This window comes from Mus musculus, chromosome 2, assembly GCF_000001635.26.
Source record: "Mus musculus strain C57BL/6J chromosome 2, GRCm38.p6 C57BL/6J".
Taxonomy (NCBI): Eukaryota; Metazoa; Chordata; class Mammalia; order Rodentia; family Muridae; genus Mus; species Mus musculus.
The window spans coordinates 38,914,564-38,931,979 of NC_000068.7; the positions used below are offsets into that span (position 1 = coordinate 38,914,564).

The 17,416-nt window shown below is 41.9% G+C and overlaps 1 protein-coding gene and 1 long non-coding RNA gene across 7 annotated transcripts in view; one reads left to right on the forward strand and one right to left on the reverse strand.

Moving 5' to 3' along the window:
* The window catches only part of Nr6a1os, a 105,892-nt gene extending 98,592 nt beyond the window's left edge, over positions 1-7,300 (forward strand). For 3 of the 5 annotated variants that reach the window (XR_866167.2, XR_866166.2, XR_866169.2), the window contains one exon: positions 3,721-7,300. This is a non-coding gene — a long non-coding RNA (nuclear receptor subfamily 6, group A, member 1, opposite strand). The remainder of the gene's footprint in view (positions 1-3,720) is intronic. The other 2 variants (XR_374324.3, XR_866172.2) reach the window with 1 other exon arrangement.
* Positions 1-11,898, reverse strand: part of Nr6a1 (nuclear receptor subfamily 6, group A, member 1) — a 203,093-nt gene extending 191,195 nt beyond the window's left edge. The window contains exon 1 of one of the 2 annotated variants that reach the window (XM_011239025.3): positions 11,555-11,889. In XM_011239025.3, the coding sequence (XP_011237327.1) occupies positions 11,555-11,654 (100 nt within the window). In that variant the 5' untranslated portion in view covers positions 11,655-11,889. Of the gene's footprint in view, positions 1-11,554 lie in introns of both variants that reach the window. The other variant, NM_010264.4, reaches the window with a different exon arrangement.
* Between the last annotated feature and the right edge of the window lie 5,518 nt (positions 11,899-17,416).

The window sequence follows — 17,416 nt, forward strand, 5'->3', positions numbered from 1 at the left end:
GTTAAGGAGCTCATGCCTAAAATCCAAATAGCAACAGGTAACTCAACCAAGAAGTTGCTATTTAAAATCTAAACACAGGCTACCACAGCCCTCCCACTTTTATTTATATGCAAGCACCCCAGAATATGCCCATTCCACAAAGCCCTAGCACTGCTTTACAAACAAGGCCTTTGTAACACTATGTTTTCTCCAGTCCTAAGTCTGAGAATCATTTTACAATACTTAACAAGTTACCCATAAATTCTAAGTTTTAATTAATGGAAATATTATGTGAAAAGCAAACTTAGGTGAAATCTTTTTGGAAAAGGCTCACAGCAGACAGGAAATTTCATCTTCAAATGTTAACTAACTTCATCACAGTATTTCAGTAACTTACATGATTGAATCCTGACTATCACCCACCCCAACTATCTTTGAGATTTTAGCTTATCAGCAAGAAAGGGAATATTTGGGGAGAAAGCAATTGTACTTTCCCACATTAGGTGACTGATTAAGCTCTCTTTTCTAAAGGCTGATTGGCTTCCTGGTGCCAGTAAAATGATTGATGAGTGCTTCGAATGCAGCTCTGGGCTGCACGCCCCCTTTGCCCTTCCCCCATGGCACTGCAGCCCCTTTCCTGCTGAGCGCCCTTTCACAGTCCTGCAGCATGTGGTTTCCCTTCTGTTTTTCAATTTCCCTTAATGAATTAATGTTCTCAAATGCAAGGCACTTGATCTTCAGAAGTTGGCACTCTTCTCAAGGCTCAAGGAGTTTTACAGTTAAAAATCCCTTCACACGCAAAGAGCAAAAGCTCTGAAATTAACTATGGACTTGGCTTAGTAAATAAAGCTGTACTCACAAAAGAGAAAGTGTGACAAAAACAGGTTACAAATGGGAAGAAAAGTGATCCTGTTTTAAAAGAAATATTGAATTTCTCTCAAATTACACTACAAATCACTCTAACATTAGCATTCTAATAGTAACCAGAAAGGTGACTTATACAGGAATTTGCATATAAGTGTCAGGACACTGCACTTTTTAGAAACCAGGCCTACTAATATAAAAACAGACAACGTGTATGTAAGAACGATTAGATAGTATCTGAAATCCAACCCTCTGAAACTCTGGGATGTGAAGACTTGGTTTACACAGAGCTCCGTATTCCCAGCTTCCTATTCTACCCAACTCATTCCCACCAGAAAGCTGGAAAAATCATTCTAGGGATTGATTCAGTTGCATTTGAGAGGTGTGCCCATAGAAACATACATATCTTTGAGATGGAGTAAGAATCTGAATCCAGACAACCACGACTTGGATGTGGTTGAGTCTTCTCTGGAGTCATTTAATTTTCCTGCTCAAACTACATTGCTATCACAAATCTACGACCCACAGTGCCTTTTTTTGCATTATATCTCTCCTATATCCTACAAGTCTTATGCAGCCAGCTTTTATATTTGCATTTGGGAAGGGTCCCATCAACCCCTTGGCACTGGATCTCTCTTTATATAACCAGCTTTTATGTACCAGAAATGAAACAGGTAGTAAAGACAAAGGCCACATTTTCCTAAGCTACATCCTGCAAACAGGCAGTTTGTTGGCCATTTCACCTTAATCTGGGATATCTAGTCTCTTAAACTTTAAGGAGAACCAAGATTCTATTTAGGAGGGCCCATCAAACTTTAAATTTAGCTACAAAACACTTGTTAAAAACACATTGCTGCCGCAAATTTTCCAATTTCCTTCTCTTCTATTTTGTAGACTGTTTCTAACTACCAGCAAGGGCTGCTAACAGCAAAAGATTAAGATGTTTCTTTCATTCATTCAACACTCATGAAACAGCAATTTCATGTATGTTGTACAAGAACTTCAGGAACTCAAAACCTCCTAAGTGCCCAACCCTCTTATTCAGCAAGAACCGTTTCTTTTGTGGCAAAATTATCGTCAATCACTTAGTAAATCCATGATGCAAAGAAGAAATAGCTGCTTGCATCTCAGAGTGGATTTTGTGACTTTCATCTGTAAGAGCTAAATTCTGAACTTTCTCATCAAATATAAGTAGCCTGCATTCTTGGATATCTGTTTTGGGGTAAATATATGCTTGCCACTTCACATATCTTGTCCCTAATCCTAGTACACCATCAGATGATTTCAGAGATATTAGAATATATAAGAATGGGATGTTTAATCTAAAAATAAATTATTAGTACTGTTTCTGTGAAATGGAGTGGGGTTTTAACCTCTATGAGCTTCAGAGTTATTCTTTCTTTTTTTTTTTTTTTTCCTTTTTTTAAACAATCACTGTGTATGTGGGCAGGCATGCAGAAGTCAGCAGACAACTTGTAAGAGCAGCTACCAGGGTCCTCAGTGTTGGGAGGCAACAGCCACTAACAGATGAGCTACTACCTCCCTAGGCCCTAGGTCTCAGTTTCTAAAAAACGAAAACATGGATAACAGAGCTCATTCATGGTTCACAGGGTTGTAAGGATAAAGTATATGGAAGAGGCTTAAAATAGTATCTAAACACTACAAGTTAGCTATTATTAAAGGTGATACTGAATTCAGAGAACAAAGTTACACTGGCAGGATCTTTATTGAGTCACACTCCAATCCAGTGATTCTCAACTTGTAGGTCGAAGTCCTGTCACGGGGGTTGGGGGTGGGGGTGTCCCCTACTACCTTCAGAAAACACAGATATTTACATTACAATTAGAAAGATAGCAAAATTACAACTATGAGGTAGCAACCAAAATAATATTATGGTTGGGGGTCACCACAACATGAGGAACTGTGTTAAAGGGTTGCAGCATTAGGGAGGTTGAGAACCACTGCTCCAGATCCTGCTCTTTGCCTCACACACCATTTAACTAAAATCCTTCCTCCCTAGCTGGCACTAGCAGCACTTCCAAAAAACAAAGCCCTCTAAATGGATGTCAGTAGGGGGTTCCCCCAGGTGGTTTATTATTCTGTAGAAAAGGCATCTGTGGTGAAAGGACTGAAAGGATAAGTCAGATTTAAAAGGTACAGTATCAACATGGAGGAAAAAAAAAGATTGGCTTCAACAATTGGGTTAAAATCATTTGACTAGACTAAAGAACTCGTTTAAACTTCATCTGAAATATAAAATCCAGGCATCAAAATCAAGAGATAATAAGCTTATAATTTCCTTATAACCAAAACTGCAAATTCCATAGAACACATTTGTAACAAACATGAACTCTTCAAACACCAAGATAATTATAGAACTCTTTAGGACAGAACCCCAAATACTTTAATGACTTTTCCTTATCCACGCAAACCAAGTTCTGATGCAGTAATTTCCAATTGTTATTCACGCCATTATGTGACATTTCTTCATTTCATTTCATTCTTCATTATGTGACATTTCTAACAAATGCTGGAGAATGAGTTCTAGCTAGCAACTACCTACCCAAGGGTGTACCTCCCTAACCCTTAACAACATAGCAACTGACTTACATAGTAACTGACTTACACTAAAATGAGCCTCACACTAAAGAAGGGTATTCTCAGGCCATGGAAGGATATGCTTTTTCTATGCACACTTTATTACCATCTCAGTGAAAACCAGGCTGAAAGCAAACCAATCTACAAAATGGCACTGCCAAATCACAACTTTAGCAAGAGTAAAGACAGACTTGCCTGAGGAAAGTGAAAAGGCCAACCTCTTCGTTATATTTTTATTTTTAATTATGTTTATGTGTATGTGTTTGTGTTGGGGTACAGGTGCCCATGGTCAGTATAAATTCAAGCCCCTGAAGCTGGAGTTACCGACACTTACGAGCAGCCCAACTTGGGATGAGAAACTGAACTCTGGTCCTCTGGAAGAACAGCAATTGCTTTTATCTGCTGAGGCACCTCACTAGTCCATTGAATTCTTAGTTTTAATTGTCAACTCAATTGAATCACCTGGGAAGAAAGACTCAGTAAGGGATTATCTAGATCAAGCTGGCCTAAAGACAGGCCCTCAAGCAAGCATGTTATTCTTCTTTAATGTACTTTGTATCGCTTCTGAGTATTTAGCATTTTGTAGCAATGAATCTTATTGTTTTGTTACTAAATTTGGTTCCATAACTTTAAGTATATACTTCTTGCAGAGAAATGGTGCTGTTGGAAAACTGCTGCCTAAACAAGCAACTGGCTTCATGAAGCAGTAACAAAAGGATCATCAGAACTCAATGAGAGCAGACTATGACACATTTCATTTAGCTGCGAACAGAGACAAAATAATATGCACTCTTTTCCAGTGAAAGATAGAACCATTATGGAAAAAAGAAAAGAATCTAAGTCAGGCATGAGGGTGGTACTTGACTGTACCTCTCAGTACCTGAAAAACCTATAGAAAGTGTTGGAAGGCACACACTAGACTACATTTGGCAGCAACACTATCTCAGAAAAAGTGGAAGGGAAGGGAGATGATAGGGGAAGACAGAAGGAGAGGAAATCTAAAGAGGAGAGAGAGGACAAGGAAGAAAAAAGGAGAAAAAACAAAATAGTCATGTACTAGTAATAATGGTAAGGTCACCCTCTTATTACACATTAAATATTTTCACTTACATCAGGGGCCTCTCATATTTTGGTTTCTAAGCTGTAAGAATTCTTTCTACACTCTGAAATTTTCCTGAAGAACCCAAAGAGCTGGTACTATATGTATTTATGTATTGATATTTACCACACTGGAAAATAAACTTGAAAACTTTATTATTTTCTTAAAAATAATTAGTAACATGTTATATATTAACAAGGCCATTTGTAATAAAATATAAAATTGTAAGGATGTTACCACTCTCCAAATCTCTTCAAAATCTGCCTTAACAGCTAGATTCTTCCACTCCCCCATTCAGTATATTTATGTTGACTACAAGTGTAGGCTGAAAATCTGGCCTCATAGATTTATAACTGTGAATACTTGCTTTTTAAAAAAAATGGATATTTTTCTTTTATGTCAATAGCAAAATTCAGTAATTGATGGTTTCTTAAAGGTTAGTACGTGATAGAGCTTAAAACCTTATCATTGATCTGGGAATGTAGTTTAGTTGTAGAGTGTTGCAAGCACAAGGGCCCTGGTTTCAATACCCAGAACTACAAAAACTAAAAACATTATCAGTAAAATACGTGAACTTGGTTACACTAAATTTTGTGTTGAATGATCTTTGACCCACACAGGACTTATTTTCTCCTGCTTCAACCTCCATTGCAGGCACCATGCCCAACCAGGCAGTTATTTTCGAATAGCACACCTATACATGTTTTGGTAAATAATGTATCACTAAGTTACACAGATCCTCTAAAAGATAAGCACCCTTTACTATACAATACCAAAAATCATATTTTTAATATCACTACCTATCTCACCATAAAGTTTTTAGCACTAAGAAGCTGTAAAGCTCATAGCAGCAGGTGCAAGATTTTAAAAATCTCATTATGCCTGGCAGTGGTTGTGAACGCCTTTAATCTCAGCACTTGGGAGACAGAGGCAGATGGATCCCTGAGTTTGAGGCCAGCCTGGTCTACAGCAAAAGTTCCAGGACATCCAAAACTACATAGAGGAACCCTGTCTCTAAAAGAAGAAGAAGAAAAAAATTAAAAATCCCATTACTTGTAAGCTCAACCAGTAATTACTGGCAACAAATGCTGTTTTCTTTGGTGTGGTAAGTTCACTAAGAAAACAGTAATTTTTTTTTTCAAATAAAAAAGATGGCTCATGAAAAAAATTCAACTAATTCAGCTCACAACATACACACAAAGCATTTTACCTCAAAACAACCTTCCTATTACACAGAACTGTTTACACTTCTGTGAAAGTTCATTACACAAAACATCAAAAACATATACTCAAAGCTTGAGATTTAACTAATCGTTTTTACTATTTCTCCAAGAAAATTCTCAAGTGTATATATAACATTGATATTATATATAGATAGATAGGCAGACAGATCAACTTTGATCTGGAAAACATCATTGGAAGGGTCTCGGGGACACACACAGCCACACACCCCAGGTCTATGGACTACATTTTGAAAACCACTGGTTTAGATACAAACTACATTTTAAAGACTCAACATGTTGAAAAAGATTAAGTGTAAAACAATTTAGTAATAAATGATCAAGAAGTGATGAATGATGGGAAATGCAAAGAGTACTACTACCTCATTACTTTATAGCTACATTATTTAGTATACATTAAAGCCTCACAGTGGTGTTCAGACTCTTCTTCTCATAATATTGAATCTAATCCAGTAGACTATACATTATCAAAAATGGTCAAACTGAATCTTTCAACTCTTCCAAGATGATGTGTTCCAAAGCTGAAATGAACACATGAATTAGAGATGCTTTTAAGTGAAAACTAGTGAAGCTAGTTCTCCACTGAGTCAATCTCTTCTTTATTTTGAAACAGATGTTAATGAACTCTTTCATAAATCTTTATCAGATTATATCTTGAGGAAACATAGACAAAATATCAAGGGAAATTCAACTATCTCTTTACCCAATTAATCTTTTAGAGGAAAATAAAAAATACAGAAGTCTTAGCTATAACAAAGAATTGGGGAAACAGAATAAACTAGACCTCTAAAATGCTTTTAAAGAAATCTAAAATTCCACAGTTCTATCAAATGAAAGAAGTTGAAATTAAGAAGTCAATGAATTCTACATGAGGAAAAGTATCCTCAGATACACTTAATAGTTTCCAATGAAAAGAGTAGTCTAAGCAACTGTAAGACACATTCGTTACTTACAACACTACAACCACAGATCCAAGGTGCTGTAGCTACTATTTTAACAATTACTTTAATTACCATTACCAATTAAGGAAAAAAAAAAATCACTTTGACAGCAAGAAGTCAGTCACTATTGTGGCACAAACCACCCACCCACAGTGTTTCTCCAAATCAGATGCTGGGATCTGCTTCACAGAATATATTACATGCTGCTGTCCAGGGAAATATTACATCTGCCAGACGACTTACCAACAGTGTCCATAGAATTGAAGCCTGCTTAAAAGCAAATATCAGTCTAGAAAACAGAAAAATACACTACTACTGCCATCTGTGGTTTATGGTTGAATAGCTTTTCTGCTGTAAACAAATTTAAGGGTTCAGAGCTTACAAATAGAATGCAAAGATATTTTTGAAGATAATTTTCAAAGTTAATTCTTATTATAACCAAGTTATGGATAGCATCTACTTGTAAGAAATTTAAGAATTTATAATTTCTTAATCTGGGATTATATAATGCTACAGGAAAAAACCACAAACTACCTTGAATAAAAAATGTTTCCATTGCACAAAGGCTAACTTGAAAATTTTAAAACAAAACCTGTCATTTTTTTTAAGGCAATCTGGGAATTTTCTCTTAGACATAACTGTAAAGCCAGCTTGCTTCCAACATGTTAAAAATCTGAAGTACAATTATTCCCATATTTTAAGAACAAAAACTGAAAACTGCAAATGATGCTCAAGTGGGCTATTTTCCCAACTTACTTTCTCTCAATTTGCTTTCTCAAATGACAACCACGGTAGTAGCATGGGGATCAAACGATTCTGTGCAGCTGGGGGTGGGGAAAAAAGCAATTCAGCTCCCCAGCAGCCAGCTGAGGAAATCCTGGTCCCTCCCCAGCTAAATCACTGTTAATTAGAATTGCTGGGTACACTAGAAAAGTCTTATTAAAATAATTTAAATAACTGTAACCCACAGAAACCAATAGAAACTGTTCTAGAAGAATATTATTTAACAGGTTATAAGAACGGGAAAAATTCGCAAGAAATATTTCATTCCAATAAATTATGCCTACTTGTTTCTAAACAATGGATATCTCACCAGGTTACCCGTTTGGGTGTTGGTTTTTTTGCCTTCTAATTTTCTATGAGTTGCAATCAAAGCTCCTAAACTATGATGTAAACACTGAGAAACAGAAAGACTGGGGTTGATTTTAGGAATATTGTACAGCAACATTACACCCAGAGATGTTTCTAAAATGTACAATTCAGATGAATTCAAAACTTCAGCTACAAAAACCTCTATATCCAAACAAAATTTTCTGGCTCAATACCAAGCCTCCTTGACAACTTAATAATTCTGACATCTCTGACTCTCACTTATCAAACAGAGACATCCATAAATGTTCAAGGAATTACCTGAACCAGGAAAACATTTAATAAGGAAAAAAAATTTTTTTTTATTTTTAGGTTGACCTCAAGAATACAAAACTTGAAAGCAAACACTTTCCTTCACATTTTCTCTGGAGAAATTAACGCTACTCATAGGAAGCTATCTGTTTATCTGTAGAAAGAGCTTTCTCTAATTCTGACTCTTTTCCACAAATAAGATGACTATAATCTGGTTTTTACATACAAATAAGTCATTTTCTTCTATTTAAAAAGCTTTTTTTAACCAACTGTACTAAAATTATGTGTTTTAACCTAAAATATATTTTCTACCTTTGCCACCAAACCCCAGGGGGAAATCAAGAAATACTGATATAAGTTTCAGCAATGTTTTGAAAATCTGCCAGCATTTTTTTCATTAGCTTCCTTTCTCACACCTTCTTGTGTACTTGCACAAGCATAAAACTTTCTGCTACAAAATACAGAGCCAGATTAGTAACTCGCTCTGCTCTCAGACTCTGCGAGGAGGAGGCATACGCAGCACTTGGTGAATGGTACATCCAAGAGAGAAAATTTGGCCATTTAACTAACACCTCAGATTTCTCAAGGAAACCAGAAAATTCTCTCAGTTGATTCAGAATTAAGTTCTCAAGTCCCAGAACTAAGAAGTTAAATTTGTGACGTAAGGTACTTGTTAATTTAAGAAATAAGCATTTTTTGGTAAACTCGTGTGGAGAGAAGCACACAGTATTTAGTGAACGCATTTCCTGCAAAGTACAATAAAGTGAAATATGCCTTTAATTCTTTATAATGGCTTATAGCCTTCTTTTGCTTTAAATATTTAAAAATCTATTCTCCCACCCTCTGGAAATAAAATGAACAAATGCTCCCTCAAATCATTCATCTTCCTTTGAAATCCCAAAAGGGAGCAATCACTATTGCAACTAAATGAGTTTGTTTGTTATGAAAACCACAACCAACAGCCGAAAATAGCAGAGTCAGCACAAGGAATTCCTGAAAGGGTGGTGGTGCATCAAAAGGCTAGCAAGTCTGTTCTGATGGAATCATAAAAACATCTGGAGGACTGTAAATTCAGCATCAATGGACTTCTTCACAACACAGACCAAAGACCCTCTCTCTAGATAACGACTTCACAAAAAATAGAAATGTCACCACGGTGGAAAGTTAAAGAAGTACTTTTCTCCGCAGAAATCAAACAATTTCATTTATCTTTGGAGAAAAATATTCATTAGGAAGGAAAAAAGAAAAAGAGCCCACTATTCCAAAGGCAATTTTTATCTCATGAGCACTTCTTGGGTACTAATTAACTAACATAAGCTGTAAAACACTACCTAGACCATGCTTATTTTTTTTACTGAAAAACAAGCTATGGTACAAAAATTTCCTATTATCTTTTGAACCAATTAAGCTGCCAAAAGTTCCCATTGTTTTTTCGGTAAAAAGAATAAATTTGTATCACTAACTTGGACTAAGGTGAAATATTAGAGATATTTCTTAGCCTTAACGGACTGATTGCTCCTTAAGATTCTTTTCAGTGTTTCTGACCAGTTAAGGAAAGAATGAGTATTAACAAATAATCTGATTAAGAGCTAAAACTGCCACTCAGTTCTTTAAAATGTTCCAATGAATAATTAATAGCAAATGCATTGTTCTCTGGTTTTCCTTACAATAATATTCTCATGTAGAATTGAAAGTGATGGCTGCAATAAAATCTGTCATCTGATAGTAAGCACAGGTGGGAACAGAAACTATTAGCAAACAGGAAGGCATTTCCAAAATACATTACGAGGGATACCCGATAGATCTGGAGACGGAATTTGAAAACCTGCGGGTAATCCTTACATCAAGAATTACAACATTTACAAATTAATACCAAACCAAATCTGTGCATAAATTTAAAACGCCAAAACCATCACCTTTGCTCTTCTACACAGTGTCTCTTTCTACCCTAACTATATTCCTTTCTTTCCCTTTGTGACGTGGGACTTTATTGATCCCAAACATGCTCACATTCAGATCAGTCCCGACCGGATGCCCGGCCAACTAGATCCACACATAATACACATCTTTAGGGCTCACACGCTTTGAAAACATCACCATTTGATCACTATCATATCAAATTAATCAGGCTCTCTTCTACGCAGGCTTTCCTTTTAACTAGCTTAAAAGAAACTAAAGATGTACTGAATTAACGATGAATGTTTAATGAATTTATACGGTTATGAAGCACCAAATCCAACTCAAGATTTCTCTTCTGTGCGTCCCCACTCATTCACCAGAATCTCGGGGACCTATTTTCAGGTTGCTTTCCCCACACCTGCCAGGTCACTGTCCTGATTGAGAAACTTCTTGCCAAAGCAATTAATTTTTAGTGCCTCCTAACTGTCCCCAGTGTTTGCATTCAATCTGAAATCTGTTACTTGTTAGACACTGTTCGGGTCCTAGATCTTCCAGAGAATTGCGCGTTTATGGCGCAGAGAGGGGAGGAGGCAGGGATCTCTGAGAGCCTGCCCTTTATTCGGAAATGAGGAGATGTGAAAGGTGGAAGGCAGGGCAAATAAATAAATAAATCGGGTTTGCCGCGGGAGCGTTGGCCTGCCGCAACGAGCACCCTTTGTAATGCAGGCCTCCCGGGGCTATCGCCTGCGCTAATTGCTCCAGGGCGCTTTCCAAGTTCAAAAGTTCACCTTTTACGACCTCACAAAAGCTCCTTACACTTTACCAATAAAAACATTCCGCCGCAAACACCGAGGGGGGGGGATATCAAACAGAAACAAATAAAACATTGAGCCAGGGAGGGAGCGAGAGCCAGCCCGGAGGAACCTGAGGACTGGGCTGGGAACAAGGGGACGCAAGCGGCCGGGCCAGGTGAGGAATTCTCAGCACCCCGGAAGAGATAGGCTGGGCGGCGCGGGAAGCGTCCGGCAAACGCCGGGAAAAGGCAGGTGTCCCGGTGCCCCAGGATCCCGCTGGAGACCTGAGCCAGCAGAAAGTCGTCGCCTAGAAGAATGAGTCTGAGTAAAGGAAGGCCAGGGGACAGGAGTGAGCACCGAGGTCCGAGAAGGACCATTACCGGTCTGCCCAGAGGCGGAGGCTCACGGGCTGGGAGGAAGCTCGGGACAGTGGAGGAGGAAAACGCTCCAGGATAGGTGCAGGGCGCAAAGGTGTGGAGTCTGCGAGCTCCCTGGTGAAGGAAGAGAGGGTGCTCCGTGCACCAGGGCCTCCTGGGGGAGGAGAAAGGGTTGGCGCAGAGGGGACGGGGGGAGGGGAGGGTCCGAGCAGAGGGGACCGGGGACCCTGCCTGGAGAGTGCGAGCCCAGGGTGGAGTCCTCACTGAGGAGCTGCCCGGCATCCCGGAGCTAGAGTCAGCTTAGAGAAAGAGGGGGTCGCGGGCGTTGGCACCGCCCGGGCTCAGAAGGCCCCTTACCCACCGTTGCGCGGCGGCGGAGGGAGCGCGGCGGGCGGCTCCAGGAACCCCGCCGAGCCCCCGCCGCCTCCCCCTCCGCTAGGTGGCCGTTCGTCCCGCTCCATGCGGCGGTGCTCAGGGCCCTCTCGGGCTTCGCTGCTCCGCCATGACTTGCGCCTTCGTAGTCGTCGTCCTGGTCTTCCACGGGGGGAGGGGGCTGTCAGGGGCCGGCAGGCTCTCGGCCGCCGCACTCTCTGGGCCCCTGAGCCGCCCGGCTCCGCGCCCCTCCGCGCCGCGCCCCCTCAGCACTGGCCAGCTCCCTCCTCTGACGTCACGCGCCGCTGCCACGCACATGCCCGTGAGGAATTCTGGGAAATGTAGTCCTCCCAACGAGGCTGCCCACACGGGACTCTACCAAATAAAGGGGTGATGGAAAAAAAACAGGAAGACCTAAGTAGGGAGAACCCAAACCTATCACTATTACAAACTCTAATAAAATTTCTAATATATTAATATAATAAACGGCTATGTCAGAGTTTTCTCTCTATTGTAACTTATTCGTGATCATAGTGCTCTATGATTCCAACTATTTCCCCACACTAATAATGAGCCTTTCCAAGGAGGCGTATCCACCGGGAACCGGGTGAGCACGTGCAACCAAGCCCAGCCCTGTGGGGGAAGGCCCCAGGGGGCGGGGTGTGTAGGTACTCATGAGGGCTTTCCTCCCGGGCTGAGCGACAAATTGGACCAGAGATTAAAGGACCCGAGTTTAACCCGAGGTGACTGCGTTCGTATGCAAATAGAATCTATACAACTCTGCTTTCCGGAGAAGTGTTTAAAGCCCCTTTACCTCCGGGTGGGCGGGAAAGATTAAAGTTTCTCTTCCTCCTCTTTCATTCCCCGCACCCTGCCCATAGAACAGATGGACAAACTAAGATCACTTCCACTGATGCCACCAAAGAAAACTTGAGACCCCTGACTCCTTGTGTCTTAAAGAGTTCTGTTTTAAGAATGTCCCTTTCCCGGAGTGTTCCCCTTCCCACTCCTGTTCAGTATACCTGTCTCAAAAATGAGAGGTGTAATAAGAATCGGATCCAGTGATAAGAGACCAACTCTCACATACACGCTATCGCCTCAGTTTACAGAAGTTCCCACCAAATAAAATCCTGGATTTTCTCCCCTTCCTCCTCCAGGGCCCACCTCCCGCTGCCACCAGGTGGCGCGCGGCCATGGGGCTCTCAGGATTAGGGGTGGTGGTGATTTTCAGAAATGCCCCGCGCGCGTTCTCTCTCTCTCTCTCTCTCTCTCTCTCTCTCTCTCTCTCTCTCTCTCTCTCTCTCTCTCTCTCACACACACACACACACACACACACACTACACAACCCGCGCACACACACACACACACACACACACACACACTATACAACACACACACCTCCCTTAGGAAAAGACTTATTAAGTTTCAGTCTAGAACTTAAATGCTATCTAGCTTACTATAAATCAAAGAACTCTGGTGCTTTGCTGGGCTTTCCTCTAATGGGCCGTATCGAAGCGGTTTCATTCTGTCACTTCATTCTGCCCCATGTGCCCCTGGAATCCTCTGGCTCTTGTGAGTCATTCTTTACTTAATTGTTTAGAAGTCTTTACTTGGCTTATGAAATCTAACCTGTTCCGATTCCTGCCCACGTTGCTCCCATGCCTCTTCCCTTACCTGCTATTGAGAAGGCTCTGCCAAGCCTTCCTGCACTTTCCATTATCAATATTAATTGGCCTGGTCCATCCTTAGTCTGTGCCAGCAGCTGTTATGAGAGATTGACACTAATGCTGTGTGGTTTAAAGCTCCCACACCTGTTCATTGAGGTAGCTCTGATATTGGTGCTCTCACATACAAATGAAGTGGCACAAAAGTTGATGTCCGTTATATACTCAGTGGATCAGAAAGCCGAAATGCCTCTATAAAGTCTTTAACTCATCTTTCTAGATCCTTTTCTTCAGTAGCACCTTCCTTATACCTCCCATCAAGGGACAACTGGGTCCCTCTGTATTCCCAGATGGCCCTATCTAAGTAGACTGTAAGAAATGATCTTTTTTTAAAAAAGATTCATTTATTTATTTTATGTATATGAGTATACTTATACACTGTAGCTGTCTTCAGACACACCAGAAGAGGGCATCAGATCCCATTACAGATAGTTGTGAGCCACTATGCAGTTGCTGGGAATTGAACTCAGGACCTCAGGAAGAGCAGTCAGTGCTCTTAACCACTGAGCCATCTTTCCAGCCCCAAGAAATGATCTTGAAGTGGTTATGTCTTTGACAAGGGTTCTGAGCTTTCCCAAGGCCAGGGAGCAGTGTTCTGCAGCAGGCCCCTGGAATATAAGATGAGTCCTTTGTGTCGTGGGGAAGAAAGCCTTCTTCAGCTCTGGATTCTGAAATGTGCCAGGATCGCATAGCCTTCCCAGAGCCAGAGTTCCCCTCAATCACAGGCTCCTGGTGCAGAAGAGTCCTCTTCCCCGAATGCTCTTCCCTGGAAAGCCAAGTGGCTCTGCAGACATCTTGTGCCTGAGGTTTGAAAAGTGGATGAAGATTGCACATCAACTCAGAGAGGAGTTCAACCACATCCTCAGCTCCTGGTAATAACTCTTGATTCCTTTCAGCTCTGAGCTCCCTCCTTGCCAAAACCAGCCAATCCCTTTACTCACTCCCGGTTATCTCCTCTGCTGCTAGTTAGCATGTGGTACACACTAAATAGGCATCCACTAACAGTCCAGCACCCACACTGGGTCTTTTTTTTTTTTTTTTTCTAATTTCTTGACATTTTCCTAACAACCCTGAGAAGTGCCCTCTGCTCTGAGTTTACAGTTGTAGAGACAGGTTTACTAAGACCGATTTAAAGGGCTCTCAGTATTTACAGGGAAGACAGAAGAAATGGAAAGGAATATATCGAAAGGAATATATCTAAGGATGAGGATTAGTCTGAAGGAGACTCATCCTGAGGTCCTGAGGCTAGAGGCAGACGTTAAAAACAAGTCAAGTATGGGCCTCATCATGGAGTCCTTACCCTTCAGTGAATGATGTAGACATAAATCAAGTAATTGCATGAGTGCTATAGTTAGGAACTGTTAGGTATGCCAGATGGGCTGGGGTTGGAGTGGGGTGGGGGCAGGGTGATGGGATTTTTGAGATAGAAAGCACCCAAAGTGGGGTGGTCTAGCATGAGTGAGCCAGCCTAGGTGAGAAGACTGTGGAAGTAACAACACAAACCAAGGTCCTAAGGCCTTAGGGACTTGGTTCATTTGAGCTGTGGGTTATTCATGGTGATAGGATGTTGTCGGAGGACACCATATGTTGTCCAGAGGGCACAGAGCTCCACCCGTGGTCTCTGCCTTGCTCTATCTAGCAGGGCCTGCCTTAAAGAGTCAGCCAGGCTGCCTGCATCCATGAGAAGACTAAGAAAGAGAGTTCCTTGTTGAATTTGTTTTAAGTACACTTTGTCTATATTTTGAAAAGATTGGAAGCATGTTACAAAACCTATAATTTAAAAAAAAAAATGAAAAAGGAAAGGAAAGTAGCTAATGAAGCTCTTCTTCAATTCTTGCCTGTAAGATGCTGGTGTCTTGTGTGTCCTTTCAGACTTGGTCTGTGTACAGAAGAACATGCCCAATAATTAGTTTTTATACTAAGCCTTGACTTCTCTGCAGGGAACTCCAGAAACTTGCTTATAAACAGTGCATGATGACACACACCTTCAATCTCAGCAGTCAGGAGGCAGAGGCAGGTGGATCTCGGTGAGATTAGAGCCTAGCCTGGTCTATAGAATGAGTTCCAGAACAGCCAGGAACGAGGATTGTTACACAGAGAAACCCTGTCTCAGAGAAAGAGAGAGAGAGAGAGAGAGAGAGAGAGAGAGAGAGAGAGAGAGAGAGAGAGAAGACTCGGCAGTTAAGAGCACTGGCTGTTCTTCCAGAGGTCCTGAGTTCAATTCCCAGCAACCACATGGTGGCTCACAACCATCTGTAATGGGATCTGATGCCCTCTTCTGGTGTGTGTGAGGACAGCTACAGTGTAGTCACATATATAAAATAGATAAATCTTTAAAAAAGAAAAAAAAAAGAAAAACTCATTTATAACAAACACTGACAGCACACATGACTTTTTAACTGAAGTCAGCTGAGAGTTAATACAGTCATCTCTGGCTAGGCCAGTGGTTCTCCAACTCAAGAGTCCCTAGGAGTTTGCTGAGAACACAAGCTCCTGGATCCCCCACCTCCCTTGAATCTCTGGTTTAGGAACTAGGCTGGGGCCTGTGAGTTTGTATTTCTAACAAGTTCCCAGGTGACCCTGAGGCTGTTGGCTGGAGGCAGAGGGTCATCTGAGAGCCACTGCGCCAGCTGCAAGGGGAGGCAAAGCATGCATACACCACCGGGGGCCTGTTTGCCTCTCTACAGGGAGCTGGGAACACAGAACACCCTGTGGGAAAATGGCAATGAAGAGGTGCAGTTCTTTGGAGGAAATACTTGAGAGCAGAAGTAAGGAGTGAATGGGTGTGGCTGAATGCAGGGCACAAGACAGTGTTCCTTGCAAGTGCAATCCAGGCTCAGTAAGCCAGGTAAACATGCAAGTGATCAGAAAAGGAGTCACCTTCAGTGACAACAGAGAAAAGGAGCCCAGCCTCTATGGGGCATGCAGAAGGTTAGAAGAGCCTTCAAGAGTCTGGGAAGGACACCCCCCCCCCCCCCGTTGAAATCAAAGGGGAAACCCAAAGGGAAACTGAGGTGGGAGGCAGTTTAAAAGAGTAGGAGCCAGATCTCAGAGGCTATGCAAAGGAGTGACTGACTCCACAGTCAATTGCTTGCTTTGCAACTATAAGAACCTGAATTGGGATCTCCCAGCATCCACATTAAATGTGGTCGTGGTCTTGTGTGTGTGTGTGTGTGTGTGTGTGTGTGTAAGTAACATCAGAAGTGGAGAGGCAGAAACAGGAGGGGCCTTAGAGCTCACTAGCCAACCAGTGTAGCCAAAAGAAAGGGCTCCAGGTTCAGTGAGAGGCCTTGTCTTGAAAAAAAATAAGCAGCAACGGAGGAAAAAGTGTGTTGGCCTAACCATCAGGCTCACACACTTTCAGGAGAGCAGATGCAAATAAGAGAGAGAGAGAGAGAGAGAGAGAGAGAGAGAGAGAGAGAGAGAGAGAGAGAAGAGAAGAGAAGAGAAGAGAAGAGAAGAGAAGAGAAGAGAAGAGAAGAGAGAAAGAAGAGGAGAGAGAGAGAGTATGAAATTAGGAAGGGTAAGCGATACCGTCTTGAATTTCATTACAGTGGATCTCAAAAGACCCAACACAAGCACCTTGGTGCAGCAGAGGCCTAAGACCCCTGGAGCTAGCAATTGCTGCCTGGGAAACTGAGAAATCAGACGCTCTGCTGAGGATGCAAAGGAGTGGGCTGTTCTCGGCATAGCAGAGAGAGGAGAAAGACGGAAGATGTGGAAGAGAAGAGGTTGAACCTTGAAAAGGCTAGAACCAACAATGTTGGGGGACGAGTGGGAGGGGGCAGGCAGGATGACTTTGTCAGAGCAAGGACTAAACTAGAAGTATCACTTGAACTTTGCAAGCATTCCAAAGAGACTATTTTCTCCCTTTTATCGATGGGGAAACTGGATCTCAAAAGGCAAAAGGACACGTGCGAGGTCCCTCATTTCACAGAACCTGACCCCAGTACGTCGCGAGGCTGCACCTCTCTTACTGCCTGGCTGCTGCTACAGTCCTCTCCCAGAGACAAATTGCAAAGACGCGGGACCGCAGAGGATGGGCGGAGAGGGGAGAGGAGGGGCGGGCACCCCTCCACCCTAGCTCCGCCTCTAGCAGAGCTACTAGGGCACCGGGCTGGGGTTGG